This window comes from Zea mays, chromosome 7 (genome assembly GCF_902167145.1).
Source record: "Zea mays cultivar B73 chromosome 7, Zm-B73-REFERENCE-NAM-5.0, whole genome shotgun sequence".
NCBI lineage: Eukaryota > Viridiplantae > Streptophyta > Magnoliopsida > Poales > Poaceae > Zea > Zea mays.
The window spans coordinates 98,716,510-98,734,065 of record NC_050102.1 but is presented as its reverse complement, the minus strand read 5'-3'; the positions used below and the strand labels follow the sequence as shown (position 1 = coordinate 98,734,065).

The following is a 17,556-nucleotide window of genomic DNA, read 5'->3' as shown; positions in this document are numbered from 1 at the left end:
GTTTCCATTCGGCTGAGCCATTTTGCTGGTGTGTGTGAGGACACGAGACGCGATGGGCAATACCCATGGAGCGGAAGAAAGTGTTGTGTATTTTTTGATATTCTCCACCCCAATCAGATTGAATACATTTGATCTTTCTATCAAGGAGAAGCTCTACATGAGTCTTAAACTCTATGAAGATACGAGGAACATCAGTACGAGCATGCATTAAGTAAATCCAACAAAATTTGCTAAAGTCATCAATAAAACTGATGTAATAAGAAAAACAACCAACAGAGCTAGGGGTAGGGCCCCAAACATCCGAGTGAATAATCTCCAAAGGAGAAGTAGAATGATGAACAGAATGTGTATAAGACAACTGATGACTTTTAGCAAGATGACACGCATTACAAACTGATTATGAATTATCTCTAGAATACGAGAGTTTGTTTAAATGCAAAATAGACTGAACTACTTTGGGTGCAGGATGTCCAAGGCGTGCATGCCAATGAGAGTAGGTAGTAGATCTTGCTGCAAGAGCATGTTTGAGCGCAGGGAGATTTGTGGACTTGGTTGGATAGAGGTCCAACTCACATCACCCGTCCAGAAGGCTTTTCCTCGACTGTCGGTCCTTAATGGAAAAATGCCAAGGATGATATTAAAAAAATACGTCATTATCTCGTGAAAATTTATGCACTGAAAAAAGGTTTTTAGTAATGTTGGGAACATGAAGGATGTTATGTAACACAAGAGGACGATTGGCAGTATTAAGAGAGGAATGATCAATATGCGTAATTCATAAACCTGATCCATCGCCGACGTGCACTTGTTCATTGCCGTGGTAGCGTTCACGGACGGTAAGACGATCCAGATTGCTGGTGATGTGGTCGTTGGCGCCGGTGTCAGTGTACCAGTCGGTATCAACCTTTGAGGATGCGGTGGCGACGTGTGAGAAAGGAGGTTCCTCGGAGTAGGAGTCGTCCATGCGGTACCAGCAGCGTATGGCCGTGTGACCTTCCTTGCCGCAAATCTGGCAGATGGGGTGCGAAGTAGAGCTAGGTGGGCGACGATCGTTGGGACGTCACAGAGCACCCCCATGAGGCCGCCCACCTCCATGTTCACAGGAGCGTCCACCACCATGGCCCTTGGACTGGCTTCCTCGGCTAGCGTAATTGGCAGATGATCCCATCTGTAGCTGAAGATTTGTATGATGTCGTAGTTGATGCGCCTCAAAAGTGACGAGGTGGGTGTAGACGTCGTCGAGGGAGACGGAGTCCTTGGTCGTTATAGATGTAACGAAGGAGTCGTAGTTCGAGGGAAGCCCGGTTAGAAGATATGCCAGCACATCCTCATCGCGAAGAGCGGCATCCGCGGCAGCAACCTCCGAGGCAAGGTTCTTGACTTTGCGAAAGTTATCTGCCGCCGACAGATCACCTTTCTTGACGTTGGCAAGCTCGACACGTAGCTGCACTGTGTGAGCACGGGTCGAGGAGGAAAATTTCATCCGGATGGAATCCCAGACTTCCTTTGACGTCTTGGCATCCAGGACGTCGTGAAGCATCTCTTCAATCATTGATGAGAGGAGCCCGCTCAAGAGATGTTGATCGGTATTGTACCATTGCTCATAGGCAGGATTGGGAACCAGCTCAGCGTCAGTCTGTGTGGACGCCATGATTTGTGGGATGCCTTCTTTCAATCTAAATGAGTTGGATGTGCCTTTCTCAGAGGAAGAAGTTTGGGGCACTGTAAAATCTATGCCGTCGGATAAAGCTCCGGGCCCGGATGGTTTCACCGGTCGTTTCTACAAGGCTTGTTCGGTAACAATCAAAGCTGATGTAATGCCAGCGATCTCTTGTGTTTGGGCTCGAAAATTTAGAAACATGGGGCTGCTCAATTCAGCGTTTATCACTCTTTTGCCTAAGGTTGAGGGTGCAGCCCAAGTGAAAGATTTTCGTCCAATCAGCCTTGTCCATAGCTTCGCGAAGTTAGTAACAAAAATGATGGCCAACAGATTGGCTCGGCATTTGAATGATATGGTTTCTCCTAATCAAACAACATTTATTAAGAAAAGATTTATCTTAGACAATTTCATGCTAGTGCAACACACTGCAAGGTTTCTTCATCGTCAAAGGTAAGCCCGCATTCTTTTCAAACTCGACATTTCTAAGGCTTTTGATTCGGTCTCTTGGGCTTTCTTGTTGGAAGTCCTGCAGAAGTTGGGTTTTGGGCAGATCTGGCGTGACATCATTTGTGGGCTGTTAGCCTCTTCTTCGACGAGAATTTTATTAAATGGTGTTCCCGGGGACTACATTGCTCACTAGCGGGGTCTTCGGCAGGGGGACCCTTTATCTCCAATTCTTTTCATCTTAGTCATGGACACTCTCAACTTGCTAATCCAGAGGGCCTCTGATGAAGGGCTGCTTCACTCTCTTTCCACGAACAGTTTGCAACACCGTTTCTCTTTGTACGCGAATGATGCGGTGGTTTTCCTCAAGCCGGTGCCCTCAGACATAATTCTGATTCTGGAAATCCTTAGGATTTTTGGGGATACGTCTGGTCTAATGACCAATGTTCAGAAGAGTAATGTTTTTCCTATTCGATGTTCTGAGGCGGATCTTGCTTGTGTTCAGGAGCTCCTTCCATGTTCCATTTTGGAGTTTCCCTGTCAGTACCTTGGCCTCCCGCTTTCTCTTGGAAAGCTTAGAAGAAGTCAAGTTCAAGCAATTGTTGATAAAACTGCAGCCCAGTTACCTGGGTGGAAAGCTGATCTGATGACAAAAGCTGGTAGAGCCATTTATGTTCAATTTGTGATGACATCAAGAATGATTTATGCTGCTCTGGCGCTGGACATCCCTCCTTGGGCTGTTAAAGCAATCGATAAGATTAGACGAGGCTTTCTGTGGAGAGGGAGGAAGGAGGTGAATGGTGGCCATTGTCTGCTGACTTGGCCCAAAGTCACTAGACCCAAGGACCTGGGGGGTCTGGGCATAAGTGACCTTCGGATCATGAGCTGGGCACTGCGGGCTAGGTGGCCTTGGCTGCAAAAATCTGATAGGACTAAGCCATGGTCGGACTTTCAGATTCAAACTTGCGACATTGTGCAAAGCTTGGTGGCTGCGGCTGTTATCACTCATTTGGGAGATGGGTCTGATACTCTTTTTTGGAAGGATCGTTGGCTGAATGGCAAATGTATTAAGGACGTGGCACCTGCTGTCTTGGGTATGGTGCCCAAGTGCATTGCTTCTAGGCGCCTGGTCAAAGACGCCTTGCCTGATCTCAATTGGTTGGCTGATCTGAGGGGGGCTATTTCTGTTACAGCCATTGCTAATCTCATGGACCTTTGTGACTTGCTAGAGGGGATGGTTCTTCAGCCGGATGTTCCCGATGTGCATGCCTGGAGGTTCAGTGAATCGGGTCAATACTCGGCTAGTTCAGCTTACAGGACTTTGCTTCTTGGCTCTGTTAGCTTTGAGCCTGCTGAACGCATTTGGAAATCCTGGGCTCCAGGAAAGTGTAAATTCTTCCTTTGGCTTGTGGAGCACGATAGATGTTGGACGGCTGACAGACTTGCTAAGCGTGGCCTAGATCACCCGGAGTCTTGCCCTTTATGCGACCAGTTGGAAGAAACTATCAACCATTTGCTGGTTCAGTGCAGTTTTGCAAAACAGTTTTGGTTCAGCCTTCTGCAGACAGGTGGTTTCCAGGAGCTCTGCCCTTCCCATGTTGACGTCTGTTTTGAAACCTGGTGGAGGAATAGTGCTGCCAGGGTGGGCAAACCTTTATCCAAGGGATTCAATTCTCTAGTCATTTTGGGTGCATGGTCTCTGTGGAAACATAGAAATAGGTGTGTTTTTGATAAATGTAACCCTAGCGCTGCGGTGGTGTTGGCAGCTGCAAGGGAGGAGTTAATGGGTTGGCGTATGGCTGGAGCCAAAGCGCTCTCTTTCTTCCATTTAGAAGAGGTGTCTTAGTTGTTTGGGGTGTGTTTTGGTGTTGGTTGGGCAAATGTAACACCTTTGTACCGGGGGTTTTTCTCCCCATTTTCTTCTTCTTCTTAATACAAAAATACGCAGCTCTCCTGCGTATTCAAGAAAAAAAAACGTCGGTGCGATGAGGGTACCGTCTAGGTATCCGATCAGCTTGGAGCTCCGTAGTTATGGAAGCAGCTGCACACGCCATAGCAAGTTGTTTTTGTTGAGCTTGATGGTGACAGCGTGGTGGAGGGGAAAGGTGGTGGTGGACATGATGGACGATGCAGGAGTTGAGACGGCAATAGGGCAGGAGTAGGATATAACAATGAACATGGATCGAGTGATTAATCCCTTGGCACCGATAATGTTAATTGGCTTGGCTCAATGCCCTCTAGGGGTCACGGCCGGTGTTTATATATTGCTGATATATGCAGTTATAGAGAAGAGAGAAGATAGAGAGAAGAGAGAAGATAGGGATATACATAGATGGGATCGTAATCCACAACTAACCCATCGTAAATCACGGTAGAGAGACGCAGCTCTCTCTAATTTAGGAATAGACGTAACAAACTGTGTTTTCATCTAATACTGAGGACACGAGGTGTTTCTCGATGCATTATGATGTACTGATGCTTTCAAACTAACTGTGAATACTAGAGATCAACTTACATTGTCCATTCGAAGCAACACATGGGAAGTTCCTCTTTAAGCATGGATGAATACTATTTCTGTGCACAAAAGGCAAACATAGGAGTCAGAAGATTTTATTATGGCTAGACAAGTTCATGGCCTAAACTTTTGTATTATATTGAAGCAACAAGCTAAAGGATCTTACAAACGGTTCACTTCAGCTGAATAGCTCTCCACCAGATTGCTGTAGTTGAAGGATTTATAAGAAAGGGTTATGTATTTTTCTTAAGGATTCTGAAGAGCAAGAAGACCAGGTATCATGGTAAAGCTTTCTTACACACTCCCTTGAAGGCATTGGCTCGGACCTGAACTCCCCATCGTGAAGTTATTAAAAGATATGTCCCTGCATGTGATTATTTTCTGTTATTGGATTCTATTGAAAGCTTGACTTGTTTAGCTTCGTAATACTTAGTTACATGTACATACAGGTATTGAACATTTTTTTCTCTCTTTGCAGTCACCAGGTAAACAAGAGTGGACATAGGAAGAAAACTCAACTGGTTCAATGCTATTTCAATCATGACATGTGTCATGGATGCATTTCTAAATAGAAATATTTTATCAGTTTTCTGAAGATCATTAATCCAGCAATTGACATTCTATTAACACACCAACATCTTAGAAAGTTGAAGCTATACTTCCTTAACTTTTATGATAGCTTTAAAACGTCCTGGTAAATAAAGCTATGTGGTATTATTCGTGGATGTCTGTAGGTATCGGCTCATTGACCTATCTATTTATAAGAGATATGGGTTCTTGATTCAGCGTTGAAGCCTCAGAGTGTGGAAGTGGCTTAATACTCACGCGATCTTGTTTCTTCTTAATAACCATCCAGGTATGTTCCCGGTGAGTGAATTTCCAGATAGATATCTGCAGGCAATTTTGGTAGATGCACATTTAAGAAAGGAGCACAATGAAATGTCATGTTTATTTCATTTTTATGGAAATGTCACTACTTACATGTAATCTACAGCTCCCATGCTAGCAAAAGAAGGTGGTATTTCTCCACTCAGTTTATTAAAGCTGAGATCCCTGAATAAACAATGTTATAACAAAATATGTTAATTATAAAAACATTTTAGCACTTAGATAAATTGTGATTTATTACAGATGCTTAAGAGATGTCCATGTGCCAATGTATGGGGGTATGCTTCCACTGATGGAACAGTTCCTTAGTACCCTACATTTGAGTAATTTTGTATCATATGAGATATGAGAGCCAGCATATGGCAAGCTTGAAATTCAGTAAATTACGAACTTACAATTTGTTCATGTATGTCATTCCACTTAAATCAGGGAAAGATGAACCACTACCTCTCAGGTCACTAATCCTCCTGTTTCACACGGAAACACTAGGAATTAGTGGAAATTAATCATATCTTTTTTATGGTGGAGCTGTAAGGGCTTATGTCCGGTGAGTGAATATCATTATATATGTCAAATCATGAGAACAATAGTTTCAAACATTTTTGCTGACATACAGATCAGAAAGGTTTTTCAATTCAGATAGGCTCGAGGGAATTGGCCCTTCTAAGAAAGATCCTTCTATTTGCCTGCACCAAGAAGAGTTACACATTTTACATTACATAAAGAAGGTATAAGCATGTGATTTCTGTGGTCATGAGATGTGTTTTGTCATAAATTCACCGTCTCACAATTTGTCAAGCCTTTTCAAGTTTCCCCAAAAATCAGGTATCCTTCCGGAAAAATTGGTGCTAGAAATCCTCCTGTTACCAGTATCAATAGTTAAAAATTACCAAAAGACTCTTCAAAAATGAAGCGAAGTGGGAAAAGAATATAGATGGAGTAGTCTTACAAATCAGTTAAATTACTGAATAGCGAAAGAGCAGCTGGAAGGGGTCCAGTGAACTCATTGGTTGATAATATTCTGAGTTACAGGATGAAAATGTTAGTCATCAGAAACTGCATCGATCAATACTCATGTATTCTTTGTGTGTGAATCTTAAGAAAATACACTCACAGCTTTTCCATTCTAATTAAATACCCAATTTCAGGAGGGATTGGCCCATAGAACTCATTGCCTTCAATGCTCCTGCAGATTAATTTTCCAGACATAATTCAGGAAGGGAACTTATAAAGTAATCAACAGAAATACTAGTTGCTTTCAGGCTCTTACAGGTTAGTCAGGGTTGTGATCTTTGTGAGAACCATGGGAAAAGGCCCTGACAATCTATTCGCCATCAGTGACCTGCATGGCTTTGGCATCAACAGATCAACAACATGGTATGTGACTCTGTTTGTTCTACAAATCGAATTATTAAAATATTTTATATTCTGATACCTTCGTTCATAGGAGGTATGTTTTAGGCTTATGATCGGAAAATCAAATTCATTCAGTGCATTAACGGCGATGCCATGGATTATCATGTACGGCACCAGTCAGATGAACAAGAATTCACTACTCTAACAAGGCTGCAAAGGGAGACTACTACTAGACTGTTGTTGGTCACTACTACATTTGTTGAGCACAGAAAGTGACCGTGCAGACGGTCCGGCCCTGAGGCAGACAGACCGTGGTCCGGATGGTCCGCAGTGGTGGCGCGGATGGTCCGCGCGTGCGCAGGGTCCGAGTTTCTTGCGGGGTTTGTTAGCTAAAACTACGGGATTAACTTGGGAAATGACTTGTAATGGGTCCAGATCTCCCCCCTTTATATAGATGAAGGGCTACGACCGATTAAACCCCCCACAATCGATCAAATCAAATCTACTTCTCGTTTTACCTTATGCATTAGGAGTAGTTCTAGTTTAGCCTCCCTCTACCTCAAATCTTCACTTCTCTTTGGCTCTACGTCGACTAGAGGCATCTTGGGTGGTCTGTCGATGCCAAGACACACCCTAGGATCTCTCCTCCCCGACGGGGTCCCTCCCGGAAGGTGAGATCTAGGTCTGCTGTGAAGAAGAAGACCCTCTGCGCCATTGTGGACCGTCCGAGCCCCAAGCGCGGACCGTCCGGACGTACACATAGGAGGAGAGCTCCTACGCCAGGTCGCGGACCGTCCGGCTCTGTGTCGCGGACCATCCGCGCCTCTGCAGAGAACACCGCCAGGCGACCCGTTTCCATGTTTGGCGTCCAGATCGGCGCCAACACACTTTTTGGCGACTCCGCTAGAGACAGGTGTCTAGATCTACTAAAAATCAGGCTCTCAAATGGTTGGTTCTAAAGATCACACCGATATCTCCCTGGACAATATCCTGAAGCCGGTTGTTAAAAGTCTGACGACCGATGAGCGACAGCAATACGAGGACTACATGCATCAAGCGAAAGAGAAATTCTTGTCACAATACACGGTGGATCGCCACCAGAAAGTTGTCAACCATGGAGAGACCGACGTCACATCTCTTCTATCTTCGCTTCAAGTCCCCAAGGTAAGTAAACCCGACGACATCCAATCTATTAAACAGTATGTAGATCATCAGCAGAATCAAATGAAACAACAGATTGGAGGGATAGAAGAATCAATTAGAAAATTAACACGTTCGTTGGAGAAGTCTGTTGCTCCTAGTTTCCCATCATATGAAACTAGTAATATGATATCTATGTCTAATACATCTGCAACAAATAGGGATTCGCAATTCCAGCCATTAATGAACTCATATCCAGGGCAAATATCACCACCCGTCCCTTCTTGGCAGATCGGCGCCCCTGGACACGGTCAGACCATTCGAGATTTTGCCTGGACCGTCCGGCCCTTACGTGGACCATCCGGCTTTCCATGCCGGACAGTCCGCGGCTGCACCAGGACCACCGTGTAGTGCTCCAATAGCAGCGAACATGACCGGGCAATTCGGATTTACCACCGGACCGGATACGCATACATAGAGCCCATTGCTGCACACTTTGCACCGAATTATTACACACTACAGCAGCAGTATGTTCCGCCCCTACATATTTAAACCACAACGCACCATATGATCATAGGCCGATCAATATTATCGATCGGTCACGGCAAGAAGGTCGGCATAGCAACGCCCGACCAAATGTGCCCCACAACCCAAGGTCTGGTGGTCTGCCACCGGACGCAATGGAGAAAATTAGGGAAGAGATGGCTGAATTATTTCGAGATAGACTCGAAGTTAGTGTAGGCAGAGTGGGGCAAACATATCAAAAGTCATATGATCACCGGTTTGACATTGTCCCATATCCACAAGGGGCAAGGATACCAGAGTTTTCTAAGTTTTCTGGTGAAAATGGGAGAAGTACACACGAACATATAGGCCAGTTCCTAGCACATCTAGGCGAATTAGTCGATGGGGAAGCATTTCATGTTCGTTTATTTTGTTTATCCCTTTCTGGTACCGCTTTTGCATGGTACACCGCCCTGCCTCCTAATTCTATTAATTCCTGGAATGATTTAGAGAGTAAATTTCATGAACATTTCTTTTTCGGGGAATATGAATTAGGGCTATCTGATTTAACTTCAGTCCGACAGGGACACGAAGAATCGATTAATGATTATATCCGGAGGTTCTGGGACACTAAAAATCGATGCTTTCGGATTCATGTCGCGGACAAAGAGCTAGTAGGGCTGGCTTTTAATGGGTTGCTATCCTACTTAAGGGACAAATTAGATGGGACCAGTTCTTCTCAATAGCTCAGCTACATCAACGGGCTTTAGCCTGTGAAAGCCAATTTAAAGAGACATCAAAATCGGTCGCCCGTACTCTACATCTAGTAGAGCGTGATAGTTCAGATGATGAATCTGTAGATGTATATACCGTTGAGTTTGTTTGGCCAACAAAGGCCAAATCTTCTGCATGTTCTTCTTTACAGCCCGTTCAAAAGAATCGGCAAGTAGAGATTAAATTTACCTTTAATGTTGCCAAATGTGATAGAATATTTGACGAGCTACTAAAAATGACAACATTAAATTAACTCATACTATTCCTCCTATTAATGAATTAAAGAGACGTGCTTATTGTAAGTGGCATAATTTTTTCCTATGCTACCAATGATTGTAATGTTTTTCGTCGATAGATACAATTGGCCATAAATGAGGACCGGTTGGCTTTTTAGGAGATGCAAGTGGACACACAACCATTTCCTGTCAATACAATAGAACCCACAAGCAAAAAGGTCTTGGTTTGGCCCGAAGTGGCCGATAAAGGCAAAGACAAAAACATCATCATTGGCCATCTTCACACGTCAAATATATCACAAGAAGAGATTGCTCAGAAAGCTCCAGACAGAAAGACTAACAAGTCCGGAGGCACCGGGGGGCAGCCTCAAACGAGCAGCCGAGCAAAACTCCTTGACTCGAGCATCGCGGACTGTCCAGCACCTGCGCGCGAACAATCCGGTGCTCATGCGGACGGTCCGGCTGACTCAGTCGGACAATCCAATCATGGCCATAGGCGTCAGCCTCCACACAAAGCAAGGAAAGAGACACAAGGGCAAAGCAAACATAACACACATGGTCAGCTGGTAAAAGCCGGCCCTACTTTCGATCAATTGCTCGCCAAATATGCTGGCAAGAAGGCCATTCTATGCAATCGGACAATAAAGGAACCCCGGTCACCCGCTAAAACAAAACGGCCCGAAAGGCGATGCAACAAGCATCGCCTATTCATCCTGTGATGCCAAGATGCTTTCGACCTGCCTACCCATCGGTGATATATTGTCCTGTTCAAATATGGAATGGTATGACAATGAACCTATGGTATATGTATAGTCCCTTTGTCTATTCAGGCTCGGGGGCACCTCGATTCTATTCCTTTTGATCCATTCATCGAATGGTCTTGGCCGAGAAAGATGTAATCCGAAACGACCTTTATGCATTGGGGCTCTATTGAATAATCATCATATTGGATTGAAAAATCCGATGACTTGCATCAGGCTTAGTTTATATGCTTTTGATTCATCAACCTCCACCAAAAGGCAGGGGGCATATGTTGAGCACAGAAAGTGACCGCGCGGATGGTCCAGCCCTGAGGCCGAACGGTCCGCGGTCTGGACGGTCCGTAGTGGTGGCGCGGACGGTCCGCGCTTGCGCAGAATTAGTTAGGGTTCCGAGTTTTTTGCGGGATTTGTTAGCTAAAGCTGCGGGATTAACTCGGCAAACGACTTGTAATGGGTCCAAACCTCCCCTTTTATATAGATGAAGGGCTACGGCCGATTAAACCTCCCATAATCGATCAAATCTACTTCTTGTTTTACCTTATGCATTAGGAGTAGTTCTAATTTAGCCCTAGTTTAGCCTCCCTCTACCTTAAATCTTCACCTCTCTTCGGCTCTACGTCGCCTAGAGGCGTCTTGGGTGGCCTGCCGACGCCAAGACACACCCTAAGATCTCTCTTCCCCGACGGGGTCCCTCCTGAGAGGCGAGATCTAGGTCTGCTACGAAGAAGAAGACCATCTACACCATCGTGAACCGTCCGAGCCCCAGGCGCAGACCATCTGCGCCTCCACAGAGAGCACCGCCAGGCGGCCCGTTCCAGTGTTTGGCGGCCATATCGACGCCAACAACATTTATATTTTTTTTCTTGTGTTAAACCTAAACAACATTTGAACTACTGAAAAGGTAGGCTTAAGTGCAGAGATATGATGACTAGTATTCATAAAGTTTGCTTTTTGACATAGGGCAAAAGCCACCTAATCTATCACAGCACAGGAAGATGGAAAAAAATGTGCTTGGGACTCGGAGTGGCGGTCTAGTTTGTTGCTACCTTAGATATTCCTTGCCGACAACCTAGGCCCTACACCACAGACGAGACAATGACTGTGGCTTCACAAAGTGCAGGAAAACCACTAACCCAGTGATACATTTTGTTCTATTCTACTAGTAGTCAAGCAAACAATAATGGCCAGGTAAAAGTGCAAAGGCACACTCACAGTCCTTGTAACTTCATCCTGGCCCACTGGTGAGGCACTCCGCCATGGAACAAGCTCCTGCTTAGATCTCTGCATGCAGCACAGGAACAACACCGTTATTCCTATTGCTCTTAACAGGTGGAGCTTGTGCACAGGTCAGCTTGACCAAGATCTGAAGATTGACAACTCACAGCTGGAGGAGGTAGGGGAGGTCAGCGAAGTCAGGCGGGAGCTCACCGGAGAAGTTCTGCCCCTTGAGGAATCTGCAAAGATTATCATGGTGCCAAACCGGGCCATGCGGTTTTGTTGGTTCAGTGAATCAAAGAAAACTGCGGCCAACGCAAATTAAAAAAAAAAGAGTGTGTGTGTGTGTGTGGACAAGTGAAGCGTACATCTCTGTGACATGGCAGACGGTGCCGTTGGAGAAGGAGCAGTCACAGTGCACCCCGGAGTCTCCGTGGTCGCAGGGACCGGCGCCGGCGGTGAAGTCCCAGCTGGACACACCAAGCCTGGCCGCGATCCGGCGAAGGACGCTCGCTGCAAGAGGAGGCGGTTCCAGCAGTTGCGTTAGTCGAAGAGAAAGAGGAGGAAGTATTAAAACGAATTTCTGGGTGGTTGGTTGCAGTTGCAGCCTTGCAGGCAGCAGCATGCGGAGCATTTTGCGGCATCTCCATGGCTGGTTTGCAGCTGAGACTCTGAACATTCAACCAAATGGAACCTTTTGTTTCAAAGAAACTGTTTCTTGGAGATTCTCTTTGGCAGGTGTTACAGCAACTAGGTAGCTCAAGGGTGAAGCTAAGCTAAGGTGGACAAGAAAGGCTGGCAGGCAAAGAACATGCTCCATGAATCAATACAGTGCAGCAGCTGTGCGACAGCAAAGCACCTTCAGCTGGAACGAGGCTCGGAGTCGGAGCGGCCGCGGCCACCTCGCTCCGCCCTGTGCCATGGACGGCCTCGACGAGCAGCAAGCCGAGGAAGAACACCATGTAGAAGCAGAAGCAGCCACATGGACATGGCGGCCTACACGCCATTGTCTCTCTCTCTTCCAGGTTCCAGGTGGAGGTAGTGGTGGCGATCAGGTGAAAGTAGTGGACGGAGTGGAGAGGAGCGTGAGTGACTTGGCTGTCTCTAGGCGAAGAAAGAGGGAGGGGCATGTATATCTTTTCTCTATCGTAAAGGCGTCTCACTGTCTCAGTCTTTTTGGAGTCTTCTCCGCGGTATCATTGGCAGGCATGTCACGTTGCCATGGGTGTACCCCTGCACTGCCGCGCAGCTGAGTTGCTTTCTGGTTGCGCTGCACCTGCACTGCACTGCAGCTCCCTCTGCGAGTCAAGGCCGGGATAGAATGCCAGAATGGTTCTTGGGTCCAACTTCCAGGCTGGCGCGATGGCGGGCTTGTCGGTCGCCGGAGTCAGACTGTTGACTCTGCTTGAGCGACGTCTACGCTCTGGTAGACCAATGCTGCGATAGACGATGCATCGCTGTCTTGCCAAGCTGGAATATAAGCTCTCGTGATCGGCAGCTTCGGTGCCGCCAAAATCCGCATGGATTCCGACCCGACCTCGACTGCATGAGCGTTCGTCGACTTCCAGAGCTGCACGGTCTGCGGCTGCGAGAAATTTTCAGCCCTGCACAGCACTTGCACTTGTTTCTTTTTTCCGGGTCCCGCAGTGTTAAGGCTTTCCGGTCCTGAAATATACATCTGTAGACCATCCCTTATATTATATAAAATCACGTAGACCACAGACGACTTCTGCTAGATTAGGCAACTGTCAGTGTTGATTAGTTGAAAAGTGTCTTTTTCGCACATTGATCACCCCCATACTTTCCAATCGGTACAGTGGCCTAGTCAACTATAGTTAATGAAAATACGATTATGACAATATTAACATATATATTTTTCATCGTGTCTAATGTGTATTTTGGTTTTTTAATTAAGAATATGATTTGTTGGTCCTATTCAGCGGAAAAGTAGTCAAAGATGTCCCGTAGTAGGGATGAGTGGATGATATTGATAGTCACACCCACAGATACGGGTGCCTACAGGTTTTACATCCATTAGGCGGGTGTTAAATTAGATTTATGGGTGCAGGTACAAGTGCTAAATTAGACTCATGGTTCAGGTGCGGGTCTAGAGTTTCACCCACGAGTGTCCAATGAGCCCGATAAATAATATTATATTGTCTTAAGTCTTAACTAGGTATATACCCGTGCGTTGCTACGGAATCAACACATTTTATTAACATACATTGAGATTAATACATTTTATTAAGATACATTGAGATTGTGAATACAAATGTGAATATCGATTGTCCCCAAGCGAACGTAGATGGATGGGTTGTCCTCGGTTGCAGTCGATCTTAGTTGGGTAGCTCGTCGCTACGGCTATATATCACATAGTTAAATCTTATTTAAATGGAATAATTATTCAAACACGTCCAAATCTTTACAATAAAGTACCATAAAGATAATTCAATACATTTCTATTGCAATCATTTGAATACTAAGGCAAATGCAAAGGATTAAGAACTCATAATAAAGTATCAATTGTTTGTGTGCATACAAGCTTAGTGGTCCAAAGGTAGCTAGCAAGTGGTACCCATATAAGAGTATATTAGTCTGGGTGGCTCCATGATAATGACACCAATCTAGAGTTCTGTATTGCACCTGCTAGAGTCCAATGAATCAAGCTTACCAAAGTTTTAGTTTAAAACAGACAGTTTAACCTTCATTCAGAAATCAGAAGCACTGAACCCAGTAACAGTTCTTCTGAAGATTTTTTCTCTCATACAGGAAATATTGGCAAACATTCATTTCAGGTTATCAAACATCTAAGGAATACAATGCTATGAATCTTGCTACCAAGCAGATAGAGAATTGTTATTACCGAAAAATAGGTTATTCTAAATGCAGCATGTGATTCAGTCCAACGATAGGAAAAAATCCAGGCACACTTTTTTCATACTTCATGTCCGGTCCAAATTGGGGTCTTCCAATTTGATTGTGGTAAAGCACAAAAGTAGGTGGAGTGTGAGACCTTAACCACAAGTAGAACTAAAGAATAATGTTCTTTTCCAGTTTTGCACGTGCCGGATATTGAACAAATGAAAAATCCAGCATTTACAAATTGTGGAACATGACATACATTCAGGTTGCACGACTGCTGCCATTAAAAATGAATGTATACTATTTAGACCATTTACAAATTGTGATGTGAAAACCTTCTGCAACATAAAAAGTGGGCCAACAGGGTAAATAGAGTCGACTCACACAACTTCTTTAGTTTCAGTACAATCTTTGCTTACACAAAACAATCAGCCGAAGGTAAAATCTTACACACTCTAGTTGCAAAGTGAGCAGGATTAGTAGACACCATCTGCAGTCGAGTAAAGCTTTCTTTTGTTCTGCCCATCAAAACCAAACTGTTGCTTTCTCTGTCGAGTCGATGGACTTTGTCTCACAAGGCACAGGGAAAAGATATCTTTAGAGCCCCTAAGATTACACATTAAAGATTATTAAAGCTCAGATGCAAAACCAAGGATGAAATTACTTTTCTTCATTGTGGTGAACAAGAAAAAAGTGCCAAAATTTTGACGAGTCACATAGATTAAACAATAGACAAGAAGATACCTAGAGGGCTCAATCCATAGAAGTATATGATCCCCTGGATGGAGCGGGTAACTAAACAAAAAAGTAAGGTAGAAGTGTCAGATCTAGAACATCAGTTAATAGGTAGTATTCTGACTAAACAACACAAAGTATTATGTTCGATATTACCATCGTGCGGAGGATTATGATGATTCTTATTATTATCACAAGTACAATACAATTATCAGGAATTAATATGTGCATTTCTGAAAAAGTACCAAAGTCATGCATACTGGTATACATGGGCCATGACAGGAAATTCACTGCAAGGATTTAAATAATCGTCGTGTATTCAAAATAGCATAAAGGTTTCAGTTTTCCCAATGTTGCATAGCAAAAAAAAAACACTAACCAGACTGTGGGTTTGGAAGTCGATACGATTACTGCCTGAATTCTCATCAATTTTCTCCTCACGCTTGTTGTCTTGACCCCCCCCAAATGAACTTGTTTAAATAATCACAGTGCATGTAGAACAAAATATATAAGAAGCACAGACATATCTAACACATACTGAAATTTTTGTTTAACATTACCTATCGTACTGATAGTAAGAAGAAAAACAGTGGACAGATGAAAATGGAATCTTACATTGATAAAATGGAGTAACCAAATGCATATAAGAAGCATGGGCAGATCTACACACATACTGAATTTTTTTAACACTACATGGCATACTGATAGTAAGAAGAAAACAAGAGATAGATGAACATGGAATCTTACATTGCCCTGAGCTCGATGCAGTTCTTGATCTTTACAGGGATTGGGTCATGCAACCTGTTCTACAGAGCTCTAAAAAGGGAGGAATGCACATCCATGAGTAGGCAGCAGCATAAATACAAGATTCATCTCATACATATCCCTATTCGGGGTGGGTTATTTCTACTCATATAAGTAGAACAGAAGGCATGCTAGATTTTGATAAGCACCTAGGTTAGGTATACACCATTTCCAAAATTGTGTACATATAAAAGGTAAAAGTGGCTTGCAATTTGGAATGGCAGGAGCCAGGAGTATTTATTTAGGCTTTTAAGTCACATGCGCATACAGAAGGTAGTGCATAAACTCCACTAAATCATTGTCTCTATGTATGTAAAATTGTGGTGGATAATAACAATAATAAAGACATTTTCTAGTAGTACCATTGTCATCTCTACATGCAGCTTAATTAATGAGCTAGACATAAAAAAAGACGTTGACCTTTCTTAGCTCTGAAAGGTCAAATGTGACTAAATTGCTTCCTCTTAGTTTGGTTGACAAAATATTTGTTAAACAATGGCATTTAACTATTTTCATATTAATATCATTATAATTCAATCTAAACTAAATTATGTGAAAGCAAAGGACCTTGCAACCAATCTGAGATTAAACATCCAATCAATTCTGGTATAGAAATCAGTAAATAATTTTCACAAGTGGACAGCAAAAAGAAACTGCATAAGCAAGTCACTAAGTACTGCATACAGAATCAAGTATATGTACATGTTTAATCATATCTATAATCTCATCGACATGATCTGAAACACGAGGCTCCACAGATGGTTGTAAACATTGAAGTTTGGCCATGTCTGACAAGAAGTCATCAAAGAACCTTTTGCTTAAGCTAAAAGGATCTTCCCCAAGTTGATTTGCTCGTGCAATTATCTATATTGCAACTCAAGTTTCCTTTGCTATAATTAAGATCAGGATACACAAGGGTAAGAACAGTTAATGTCACCCCCACAAATACCATAAATATTTTATCATATTTATTTTAAAATGTATCGAAGACCTTCTCATCTCAAAAGTCAAAACAGTTGTACAAGCAGCACTCCTAAAACCTGAAAGAAGAGAACTGCATGATTTGAAATTCCACTGTAGGATAGCAAGACAAAAAAGGGCAACACCGTCTAAAAGTAATATGGCGAACTCCCAAAATTTGAAACTTTAATAGCAGGTTGTGGGCAGCCCCTTGCCAAGCAGTCTTTGCAAACACTCTAGTAGTTTGGACTATTTTATCATTCAAGGAAAATATGAGATATAATCTTAGGATATACTGGAAAAGAACAACCATAAGCAGCATGTCAATGCCATGCCCAAACAAAGAATGTTTGATAGCTGGTATCACAGACCAAATAATGACCCGCAATAAATGTTCATTTATAAAGTAACCACACGAACAATGTTTGGATCACAGAACATACATTATTCCTAGTTGTATGTGGGATGCTCCCAATCTTAAGCCTGAAAGCATCTAGATCACGTCCAATGTAGGTTCAATAACTTAACGCCTAACAACTTCATTCTCAGGGTATTAAAACAGTTGGTGCAGTTGCAACCATCACAGTGAGTACATGAGGGGATGATTTCTATGTAGCCACGCGGTGAGAAAGGTAAAATTTAGAAGGTCAAGGAACACGGAGCAGGACATAGAATCTCATTCAACCCTTGGCTATGTATAAA

The 17,556-nt window shown here is 43.6% G+C and overlaps 1 protein-coding gene across 6 annotated transcripts in view; it reads right to left on the bottom strand.

Moving 5' to 3' along the window:
- The window catches only part of LOC103632613 (probable LRR receptor-like serine/threonine-protein kinase At1g07650), a 43,594-nt gene extending 30,816 nt beyond the window's left edge, over nt 1-12,778 (bottom strand). For 3 of the 6 annotated variants that reach the window (XM_020540954.3, XM_008654364.4, XM_008654365.4), the window contains exons 1-16: nt 12,353-12,767; nt 11,862-12,006; nt 11,661-11,732; nt 11,491-11,559; nt 6,778-6,849; nt 6,622-6,693; nt 6,457-6,528; nt 6,296-6,367; nt 6,122-6,193; nt 5,903-5,974; nt 5,749-5,820; nt 5,601-5,672; nt 5,445-5,510; nt 4,918-4,983; nt 4,786-4,824; nt 4,620-4,678 (exon numbers count right to left, since the gene is read on the bottom strand). In XM_020540954.3, coding sequence (XP_020396543.1) covers nt 4,620-4,678; nt 4,786-4,824; nt 4,918-4,983; nt 5,445-5,510; nt 5,601-5,672; nt 5,749-5,820; nt 5,903-5,974; nt 6,122-6,193; nt 6,296-6,367; nt 6,457-6,528; nt 6,622-6,693; nt 6,778-6,849; nt 11,491-11,559; nt 11,661-11,732; nt 11,862-12,006; nt 12,353-12,623 — 1,363 coding nt within the window. In that variant the 5' untranslated portion in view covers nt 12,624-12,767. Of the gene's footprint in view, nt 1-4,619; nt 4,679-4,785; nt 4,825-4,917; nt 4,984-5,444; nt 5,511-5,600; nt 5,673-5,748; nt 5,821-5,902; nt 5,975-6,121; nt 6,194-6,295; nt 6,368-6,456; nt 6,529-6,621; nt 6,694-6,777; nt 8,053-11,490; nt 11,560-11,660; nt 11,733-11,861; nt 12,007-12,352 lie in introns of all 6 variants that reach the window. The other 3 variants (XM_008654363.3, XM_020540955.3, XM_020540956.2) reach the window with 3 other exon arrangements.
- Nucleotides 12,779-17,556: the final 4,778 nt, after the last annotated feature.